Below are 10,866 nucleotides of genomic sequence, written 5' to 3' on the forward strand. Positions count from 1 at the left end.
TTTGTGAATGATCCTCTCTCTGTCCCTCCTTGCAGGCTGCAATCATCAGCAGGATCCAGTGCAGGATTGTGGCTTTAGACCTCCGAGGCCATGGTAAGTCAAAGCATCAACCTGGAGTCACATCAGTGTGTTGCACACTCCCATTTTATAGAGGACATGCAATGAATTCCTCACAGGATAACGGGAAAACACCCTTAAAGCATCCCAGTTTGGATTCAAATCGGGGCTGGAAGAATGGCTTCTGTCAGAAGCTGAGACCCCTGAACTCTGTGTGAGACAGTGGTGCATTTGTTCCTTCCCCCATGGCCTCTTTCATGTTTCCATAACCTGCAGGTGGCTTTGCCATGAGCAGTGAGGGCTGTTCTTTCACCATAACGTCCATAGGAGCAGTTACAGGCAGTGTTTCCTGCCCGTGGTGCCAAGTGTTCCCGTTAATTCTGTGTTTCTCAATTATTCATGTCCACTGCAGTGGCTGCTCTTCCTCTCTGTGCCTGAAAGCTTTGTACCCTCACTGCTCTCAGTCCTGAGGGGGCTGAAGTTTTTCAACTTAAGTGAACTGAACTTGGGTTGGGTTTTTTTCAGGAGAAACAAAAGTAAGGAATCCTGAAGATCTGTCTGCAGAGACYATGTCAAAGTAAGGAAACTTTTGCTTGTTTCCCCTTTCCCAAACTCCATTTTCTTTCCTTGGCTGAACAGTGAACTACTCGAGGGCACTCAGCCTTCGTTCAGAGGAGCTGGAAGGTTTAATTCCATGTGATTCTGGTGGTTATCCCTTCTTTTCCTTCCCTTGTGGGACAGTTTGAGGTTTTGTCTCTCCCAGCTGAGTCAGATTCCCAACTGGAGTCGTTCTCTGGGCACTCTGAGTTTTCAGCAGTGATCCCTGTAAACCTGCAGCGTGCTGTAACACGTGCCAGAGAGCTCCTGATGGAGATGGAATGCTTTCCTTGGACATCCCTGGGGTATTTGAGCCTGAAATCACCAGTGTGGCTGTTCCTCAGCTTTTGGAGCCCGTGTTCAGAGCAGACCCCTCTGGCCTGGTGACACCCCCAAAGTCTGGGTCACAGACACTGAATTTGCAGGCTCAGAGTTGTTTTTTCAAACTGTCATGACCCTCTTTGGCAGGCAAATCCATCCCCTCTTGACAAAACTGTAAGAAAATCAAATACCCACTGCTGAGCACATTATGTCCTGCCCATATTTAGTACAAAGAGACTCTTTGCCATGACTACAACCAAATGATGAAGGATTTTGTAACCTTCCCATGGACAAATCCAGTTGGTTTGTTGGGGGGAGGCCATGTGTGAAATGTATTTTGACTTCCATTGTATACCTTATTCCTGCTGCTTATGCCTTGTCAGATCCTGATGTGTAACTGTCCTGAGGAGATGCCAGATTAAATAATTAGAATATTTTAAATCTGGAGCAGCGCTGCTGTGGGGGGAAAACAAGTTCCTTTTGCTTTGAAGCCTTCCCCTCTTCTTAGCAATGGCCTTGAAACTTAGTCCTGACTATCTTTTAAATTGGAGCTTTATGGTTTTCATGTTTGTTTTTTAAAGCAAATCCTCAAGCGATTTCCTCTAACAGAGCAAACAAGCTGGTCAACCTGTTCATTTTTCTCTTGCTTTCCCCCTTGGACACTGCTCAGTCCCCAGGTTGTTCCTCTGAGTGGTTGGAGTCAGGAAAGGCAGCCCAGGGTGTCTTCTCCCTGCTTTGAGTGGGTTCAATCGTTAGCTCTGCTGCTGTTTTGGGGTTTGAGAATCACAGCAGGCAGCTTTCCATCCTGGGAAAAGTGATGAGACACTGGGACAGCTTCAGTTTAAGGCAGGTCCTTTTGGAAAGGATGGGGAAGTTGCCCTGTGGCATCTGTGCTCATAGGGAGTGTGACTCTCTTTGCTGGTGCTCAGTGTTGCCATGATCAGTTGTTTGTGTCTCTGTAGTTCCAGTCTCTTTGAACAAGGCTCAGTTTATTGGTTTGTGCCATGCAGGGACGTGGGGCACGTGGTGGAGGCTCTGTACGGGGATGTGCCCCCTCCCATCATGCTGATCGGGCACAGCATGGGGGGAGCCATCGCGGTGCACACGGCCGTGGCCAGCCTGCTGCCCAGCCTGCTGGGGCTCTGCATGATCGACGTGGTGGAGGGTGAGTGCTGCCCAGCCCGGGCTCTGCTCATCTGCTCTGGCCCCAAATCCCTGACTGAGAAAACTCTGCCCGGGCTCTGCTCATCTGCTCTGGCCCCAAATCCCTGACTGACAAAGCTCTGCCCGGGCTCTGCTCATCTGCTCTGGCCCCAAATCCCTGACTGACAAAGCTCTGCCCCGTTTTGAACCCATCCCGTCCTCCTCGCACATCCTACCCACACAAAAACCTTTCCCTGCTTTTCCCAGCTGGACTCTGTTTGCTTTTTTCCTGCTAATTTCACAGGATCACAGAATCAGCCAGGCTGGAAAAGACCTCTGAGATMATGGAGTCCAACCCATGACCTCACACTGCATTGTCAACCATGGCACTGATTTCCTTGGAATACTTTCTTGGTGGGGCGGAGGGTGGCTTTTGCTCTAGTGCTTGGGGCTGAAAAATGTTTGATTCTTTCCCGTACTCTCTGAACATCCTACCTCTTCAAATAGTGATTTTCCAATGTGACTGTTGGCTTAGAAATGCTAGTCAGAACTTTGCTTAGCAGTATTGAAATCCCCTCCAGCTCTCTCCTGAGGGGGTTCCAGCCAGTTTGGTGTAGAGGGATGTGTCAGTAATTTTGTCATGAGGATGATGTCATTTGCCTTCAGGTACAGCCATGGATGCCTTGAACAGCATGCAGAACTTCCTAAGGAGTCGGCCCAAAACGTTCAAGTCCCTTGAGAATGCCATTGAGTGGAGGTGAGGCTGGGGCTCAGTCTCTCAAATCACTTGCCTGGTACCTTGACTAGGGCAGGAATCAAAGTTTGTGTAATTTGGCTGTTTTCAGTCTGAGAGCAGGAGCTTTGGGAATGGTTTGAGGAAATCCTCAGCTGTAGAGGAGTTTCACTCCTGTTTCTGGGCCTGCTGGTTCTTGAATCTGTTCAGTAAATATTTCTGTCTGCTGATTTTTTTTTTCCTAGTGTGAAAAGTGGACAGATCAGAAATCTTGAATCTGCCAGAGTTTCTATGGTCGGTCAAGTCAAACAGTAGGTGGCTTTTGGTTTATTTTATTTATCATTTTAAAATAATGTTTTCTGGTTTACAATTCCATTGCTGCATAAGTGCACTTGAAAGTGAAAATCTCTTCAAGCAAAGTTGCTGTTCACCTTAGGTTTAATCCTGGGTGGTTTTTTGGTTTGGAGTTTTCTCTTTTCCCAGGGAATTGGTTTCTGGTTTTGTTTTCACAGGTGCGAAGGGGCTGCCAGTCCTGAATGYCCTAAAGCCATAGTAGAGGGAATTATTGAGGAAGAGGAGGAGGAGGACGAGGATGAGGAAGGGGGAGGCTCTGTCAACAAAAGGAAGAAGGAGGATGACACAGAGGTGGGGAGTTTGTCGTGTGTTTTCACCTTCCCTGCAAAAGCAGTCGCCTGCAGTTGTCCAAATCATTGTGGTGTGAAAGGGAGCCAAGTCCAAATGTTCAGACAATTTGTGAGTTGTTTGTGTCAGTAAAAGGTAGCAAATGGATTGCCCTGAATGCTGCAGGCTTCTCCTGCACTCTTCTCTTGGTGTAGCTCCTGCTTTCACATTCCCTGCTCATGCACTTTGTCCATGATTTGGAGAGATTTCGAAGCAAGGAGGGTCATCCTGGAAGTGTGTGATCCACCAGAGGGAGCCAGTCTTTTTTATTCTTTATATCTTTATATTTGTCCAGGTGGCTCCCTGAGTTGGTTTTCTTTGTGCTGTTTATCACTAACTCAGAGCTCTCTCTCCTGCTGCAGACAAAGAAGGAGCATTTGTACACATGGMGAATCGAGCTGGCCAAAACAGAAAAGTACTGGGATGGCTGGTTCAGGGGTTTATCCAACCTCTTCCTGAGCTGCCCGACTCCAAAGCTTTTGCTGTTAGCTGGTAGGTGTCTCTTCAGTCCTGCTGTGTGCCTCAGTGGTGTCCCACCCGTGTTTAGAGAACAGGCTCAGACTGGGCTCCCTGGGAGCTGCAGCGCTGCCTCTTCACCTGGGCTTGTCTGCATTCCTTCAAATAGCATGGTGTGATTGGAGCTTCTCAAGTGCAAGTCAAATAAATGCAGCTCTAAGCCCCTTTTGTACCTTAATAGGAAATACAGGGTGCAAATACCCTTTTTAGTTGAGGGGAGGGCTGTGCTCTTGCATTTTTTGGCTGTTTCTTCCCTGTCCCTTCACTCTCTTGAGGTGCAGCAGTGACATGTCCTTGGCGTGGGTGTCAGAGGTGTTTGTTTGCTATTTTTCAAGCTAATGTCTCTTTTAAAATGTGGAGTAAAGCCTGGCTGAGAGAGTTGTGTTCTTTCTGGCTTTTCCCCAGTACATTTGTTTGTTTGATTGTAGGTGTTGACAGGCTGGATAAAGATCTGACCATTGGACAGATGCAAGGTAAGGATTGAATATTGTTGCTCCAGCCTTACTGTAATGCTCTTTTTGCATGACAGCTTSTTGCTGTGGCTGCAGTCAATATCCAAACAAATGGCATTAAAGAATTAATCCACCCCAGGGTGTCTCTCACTGTGGTCAGGGGAAGGTGGGGAAGGTTCCATTCAAATGGCTTTTGCTGTGGGTTTTGTTCAATCTGCCATTCAGTGGTCCCAGCAGTGGAGCTGCCACACTTCTCCTGGGTCAGAATGATTGTCTGTGAGGGCTTCATTCTGATCCATTTTTGCCCTTTCTAGTTGATGTTCCTCGCTACAACACCTGGGACCATCCAAAACTGTCCCATCTGCTGRTGYTTCTGGCAGACAGCAGACCAAGATWAAGCATCTTCATTCATAGTTTGGGCTTTGGGTTGGGTTTTCCTCCCCCATTCCAGCTTTCCAGAGCAGCCAGTACTGGAAAGTGGTATTGGATAGCAGGATAAACRTTACCTTCAGGTAAATCTGATAGCAGTTCCAGCTCTGAGCAATCCAGCTCYATTTTAATTCCTGCTCTGGTTCCAGCTGGGGAGGTGAATGAAGCAGTGCTCCATGTTCTCTCTGGAGGCTGTGTGGGGTGTAGGGTCTSTGGAGGCTCTCTGCCATCCCAGGGCTGCTTTTCCAGCTGCATTTGGGGAGGTTGGTTGGAGCAGAGGTGAGATCTGTGTCTGATCTCTCAATCCACAGGGAAGTTCCAGATGCAGGTGCTCCCACAGTGTGGCCAYGCAGTCCATGAGGATGCTCCAGACAAGGTGAGCTCTGCTGTGGGTGAAGGCACATGAGCCCTGCTCTGAAATGCAAAAGGGATTGTTCCTYACCAGAGGAAGGTCATACTTCAGGGGCATTTTTGGCACAACAGATAGCTTTCACAAGCAGCTGGGATGTTTTAGCTGTCTGGAAAGCCCTGGTTTTCCACAGGGCTGGGTTGTGGATTGAACCAGGCTTGTGGTGATGTACTGRTTGTACCCATGTGCAGTGTGGATTCCCTTCCTTTCCTCGGGCAGTTCCTCACTATCCTTGCACAAAGCTGCAGCTTTTGGGGTTTGTCTGTGTTCTGTTGGGTTGGGTGGCTCACATTTTCCAAATAGAAACCAAATGTTGCTGAAGCAGCTTTGGCAGAGCTGGACATTGTGTCCGGATGGGAGCAGGAATGTGGTGCAGCCAGTGGAGCTGTGCTTGGGAGCACTTGTGGTTTTAGAGCTCATTCTGCCCTGGCTGCTGTGTTGAAACTCAGCCTTTCTGTGCCTCACTTTACTAGTCTGAATTAGGTGTTTTTATCTCAACATGCTGAGTTTTTAAGCTGTTACTCTTTTTTTTTATACATTCTGAGCAGTACTGACCCAGTTGGCCGGGCTTGGAGCAGCCTGATCTGGTGGAAGGTGTCCCTGCTCACATGGGGTGCCATGAGCTGTAATGTCCTTCCCACCCCAAACCATCCCAGGGCAGCTGTGGGCAGGTTACTGTCTGCATCCTGGATTTACCTTTYTTCCCTGCTAAACTTTGACATTGTTTTAAGGATTACTGAAGTGGGTGGAGGAGAGGTTTGGTCACTTCTCAGTGGCAGCTCTGTGCCAGAGTAAAGCTGAAGTGTGTCACACAGAGCTCTGGTTCAGGAGCAAACTCAGTTCAGCAGGAGAGGACATGAACTGCTGTTGGAAATGCTGCAGGCTTTGCTGCATTTCCTGTTCTCTTTGTGTCCCTTTCAATTCTGAGTGATTTTCTCCCTTCCCTCAGGTTGCTGAGGCTGTTGCCACGTTCCTGATCCGGCACAGGTTTACAGAGCCCATCGGTGGATTCCAGTGGTAAGCCCTGGGCAGGCTCTGCCCTCRCTGCTGCTCTGCCTCTCCAGGAGGGAATTGGGATTGGAGCACRGTGCTAAAAACCACCTGTAAACACCCAGCTCTGGCTCACAGCCAGCATTGCATTTGGTGTTTGTGTGCCCTTGAAATGGCTCATGGATTGACATGTGCTGATGAACCTCCTTCCTTGCAAGGGAGGAGCAAAGCTGATTTCTTCCTTTGTAGCCTGTTGGAAAGTAAATGACAAAATTTATGGCATTTAGCTTAGATAGTATTTTACTGAAGTAACCAAGGCCCTGTGTTGGAAACAACTCCCATCACAAATGCTGCTGGGGTGAAGCAGGTAAAGCTGTGTGCTTCACTCTGCAGATTTTCCATACGTATCTCATGTATTTTCCTATCACAATGGCCTTTGGAAGGCAGGCCTCTGGGATCAGCCAGACTGTGGGAGAAGGGTGGGATTGGTGATTGGAAAAACTCCCCAAGTCTCAGTTACAGCACCATGAAGTGCAGACCTCAGGGAACGTGCTGATCTCTTTAGGATCATAATTCAGGTGAGTGGTACAGGAAGCTGTTTCTTAAGCAGTCGTGAAAAGTCTTCCTGCTTCTGGCTAAAACCTCCTCTAGAAAAGCTGGGAGCTCCAGGGAGTGTGACACTGGAGTGGCAGTGCTAAGGAGATATTCCTGTGTGATAAGGAGATATTCCTGCATGACATCTTTATTTTTGCCCCCTTATCTCATCCCTTGGGGATGAAACATGTAGGAGTGCAGGACTGTGGACTGCATCTTTTAAATCCAGTGTAAGGATTCAGTGTAGGTGATGTCTAAACAGGGGGAGAGGGAGAAGACCAAAGGACTTTACAGCTAAATTTAGGTTGTCACCAAGTTTTCAGGAAATGCCTTGATTCTAACATGGGGACTTTGTTCCACTCTCTTTTTTGCCTCCTAGTGTGTTTCCTGCTTGTTAATACCCCGGTGTTCTCCAGCACTGATTCCATTGTAAATAAACTGCACCAGAGGCCACTGTGATGTATCCATATCCTCTCATCTCCCAGCCCAGCAGCAGTGAGAAGTTGGTGTGAGATTCATCCCCTAGAACTAGTTCTCCAGAATATCTCAACTCTTAGGGACTTCCTTCCTGGGAAGCAGCTTCTACTGAAGACCATGAAAAGCTCCTCRGGCCCTTGGAAGTGGGATCCTCTTCTCCACTGCCACAAAGAGACCTCCTGGAACCCCATGAAGTCCATCATATCAATCTCCATCAATTCTCAGGCTTGCTCAGAGCCAGAAGGGCTCTTGGCAGTGCAGATCCACTGAGGGCATTGCAGCACAGCCAAARGCTTCAGGATTCTCCGTGGAATCGTGGAACCATCTTGGAAGTGCCCCTTAGGTTTGGGTTTTCCATGCACGAGGTTTTTGTCCCTAAAGCAGACGAGGTTTCATCTCAGCAGTGCCAGCCTTAGGGGCTGAGCTGTGGGAGAGCCTGGGGGCTTTCCTGGGCAAAGCTGGATGGAATTGTACATCCAAAAGCAAGGGGAGGGCTGTGAGCTCCATTCCAGAGCCTTGCAGCTTTTCTGGGTTCAAGTCCTCTCTGGGAAGAAGAGCATGGATGACTCCATCTGCTGCAGACACATCCCAGGCCAGAGGATTCTGACCCTGCATTTATGGGAAGGACCAAGAGCAGCAGGGACAATGTGGTCAGCTGCACTTGGGCTGTTTTCTGCCCCTGGAATGCGTTTGTGGTTCCCTTCTTGGAGCTGACACAGCTGAGCAAAGATCAGCACCTTTGGGATGGAAAAATATGGAATGGGCTGTAGGGAAAACCCTGGGAGAGCTTGGAGTCATTCCTGCAGATGGAGATGCAGAGATGTAGGCAGCTGTTCTCCCCAGTGCTGGAGGAAGGACCTTGTTTAAACTCAATAATTTCACTGCCTGCCTTCTGGAATTGCCTGTGCACAGAGAGCTTTGGTTCAGGGTTCAGGTACCCACAGACAGCTCATCAGCTTCTTTTCACCCAAGAGTCACACTGAGTGTAGGACCAGGCACATTCTGGAGTAGTTTTCCTCAATATTTTGCTGGTGGATGTCTGAAATGCCTTTTTTTTTTTTTTTTTTTTTTTTTTGCCTGGTGTCCATAAGCCCTTGCTGCTGTCCCATGATTTTAACGCTGCTTTGCTGAGGCAAAGGTCTGTGGTGATTTGGGAGCTGCCCGTGCAGCAGGAATTGTTGGCATTTGAGAGGTGCAGCGGGGCAGAGGGTTTGATTTGGGGTTTTTGGCCTGGTGGAGATGCTCTGCCCTCTGATTCACCGGGGCTGTGTCCCTTCCCTGACCCYTCTGCAGGGATTAGGGACAGGAAAGGCTCCTGCAGAGAGGAGGAATGTCCTCCTGGCACTTTGGGCTGCTCTCTGCACTCCCCTCTGTGTTCATTATTGCAGTAATCTGGTGTAGCATCCACCCTGCTCTGCTTCCTGATGGATTCTGTGGATCTTCAGTAGTCAAGATGCAAAACAGCTCTTTCCCCAGCTATGTCCCCCAAAAGGGCAGAATTCTCTTTTCCAGGCGAGTCCTTGKTTCAGATTTTTAGGGACTGAAAAATGCACCCTGTGTCTCCAGAGCGTCGCTTCCCGGGATCAAACTCATGAATGGTGGTGGTGAAGTCTCATTCCTCCAGGGTGAAGTAACGTGGAGAGCCTGACTTGGAGCCATTCCTGGCGTTACCCYTTGATTTGTGAGGTCATAAAAAGCCCAGCCAAACAGAACCTTCTGTGGAGAACAAATCAGTTTTGTGGTCTGTAGCAGCACTGCTGGAAAAGGAAAGATTCCTGGAATCCYGTGGGCTCCCCGGGGTTCTGTTTTGTTGTTAACATTGAGTGAATGAAAAGAAAATAAATATTTCAAGAGCCTATTTAATTGAACAGTGTTGTCACTGTGTGCCAGCTCCCAGATAGGGGATAGGGGCTGTTCAGGGCTGTTCAGGGACTCCTGTTGTACTGGATTTAAATAAAAAACAATTCCAGGGACAGCAGCAGCACCCTGGGGGTGGGTGGAAGGGAAATTCCTTTCGGCTCCGTCGAGCCRTGCACATTTTTGGGACTGTGCTTTTGTCTGAGAAATATTAATGTCCTGCTGCAGTTTGCAGGGAGTGCAGGCTGGGATAAATGGCATYCGGTGAAGGATGCACAGGCTGTGGTAAAAGTGGCTGCAGAGAGAAGGAACGTTCCTTTTGGCTCCTGAGAAACGGGGACACAGAAATTCCCCCAAAATCCCCAGATTTTCACTGTGTTTCTCCTGCAGCCTTTGGATTACATAGAAACCTCTCTTGGCTTAGTTTCACTTGTAGGATTGAAGATCAGTGGCAACTGTCCTGATCCCAAGGAGGATCCCAAGGCTCAGCAGGAGCAGGAGATGCACTTTGGGATGCTGCTTTGTTGCAGGCTTCATTTTAATTTAATAAATTAAATAAAGAAATGTCTAAGTCAGACCTAGGATGGGTTTTGTGCCGGATTATGTGCACTGGACAAAGCATCAGGGACTTGTAGGTGGCTGAAGTGTTGGCATTGTTGGAAAAAGATTATTTCCTGTATTGCCTTGATTTGGAAAAATCAACCCTCGAGTAAGGAATTAAACTCAGGTCTGGGGCTGTCCAGCTGGAATTCTCCCTTCAGCCTGTGATGGGGGGGCCTTGCAGAAGTGATGCAGCAATAGGTAAAGTTGTTATTTTTTCCCTTTTGGCAAGGGAAAGGCCTGGATGATCTGAGGAAGCCGTTCCAGCCCTGCTTTCCATGTTTGGGATTTGTGAGCAGCATTGGGATTACTTGCAGAAGGTGACACAGAACATGGAAAATCCCCCAGGAGGTTTTCCCTTCAGGGGGTTTGGGGTCCTGGAGCAGCCCAGGGAGGAAGGGGTTGATCCGGCTGTTCCTGCAGGCTCAGCCCSGGGGATTTTCTGGTGACTCACGGAATTCTCTTGTCATCCAAAATGCTCCCCCATCCCTTCCCTGCCCCGCAATGWGGGGAGGAGCGGGGGATTAACCACAGCTTTTGCTTTTCCCCCTCTTTTCCATGACCAGCAATTCCTGTGTTACAGAAACATCTGGAAATGATAAACCAGAGGCTGGGGCTGGTGAGAGACCTGAGCTCTGTTCAACCCCTCCGAGTCCTGCGCTGCTCGTTCCTGGCTGAACGGCAGAGTTGGGAGAAGCTGGAAATCTTCCAGGCTGTTTTATATTCAGACAATTTTAACAGCCCCAAAGAGCTGCTGGAGCCTTTCCCAGTGCTGACCCCATCCCTGTGTGCCCAGGGAAGGGTTAATCCATGGCTGGGTGAGCACAGCCAAGGGTGGGAAATGCACAGTTCCCAATGCAAAGCGAGCGGGAGAGCCTGGGGAGAGTTCTGCCGGCTCTTTCCATCCTCCTCCCCGATTTTTGTCCTTTTCCTGCCAGCTGGAGAGAGGCCAGGCAGTGACCTGGAGCTGCTGAGGAGCTGCGTTTCCATCCTGGAGGATTTGAATCCTC

General features: G+C 48.9%; 1 protein-coding gene across 1 annotated transcript in view; it reads left to right on the top strand.

Moving 5' to 3' along the window:
- Positions 1–9,330, top strand: part of PPME1 (protein phosphatase methylesterase 1) — a 12,783-nt gene extending 3,453 nt beyond the window's left edge. Inside the window, exons 4-14 of the mRNA XM_057386458.1 lie at positions 36–93; positions 583–634; positions 1,986–2,140; positions 2,785–2,875; positions 3,097–3,162; positions 3,364–3,496; positions 3,895–4,024; positions 4,477–4,521; positions 5,241–5,305; positions 6,288–6,355; positions 7,302–9,330. Of these exons, the coding sequence (XP_057242441.1) occupies positions 36–93; positions 583–634; positions 1,986–2,140; positions 2,785–2,875; positions 3,097–3,162; positions 3,364–3,496; positions 3,895–4,024; positions 4,477–4,521; positions 5,241–5,305; positions 6,288–6,355; positions 7,302–7,320 (882 nt within the window). The 3' untranslated portion in view covers positions 7,321–9,330. The remainder of the gene's footprint in view (positions 1–35; positions 94–582; positions 635–1,985; positions 2,141–2,784; positions 2,876–3,096; positions 3,163–3,363; positions 3,497–3,894; positions 4,025–4,476; positions 4,522–5,240; positions 5,306–6,287; positions 6,356–7,301) is intronic.
- Positions 9,331–10,866: the final 1,536 nt, after the last annotated feature.

Source organism: Malurus melanocephalus, unplaced genomic scaffold (assembly GCF_030028575.1).
Source record: "Malurus melanocephalus ecotype Western Australia unplaced genomic scaffold, MMel_1.1 scaffold_970, whole genome shotgun sequence".
In the NCBI taxonomy this organism is placed as follows: Eukaryota; Metazoa; Chordata; class Aves; order Passeriformes; family Maluridae; genus Malurus; species Malurus melanocephalus.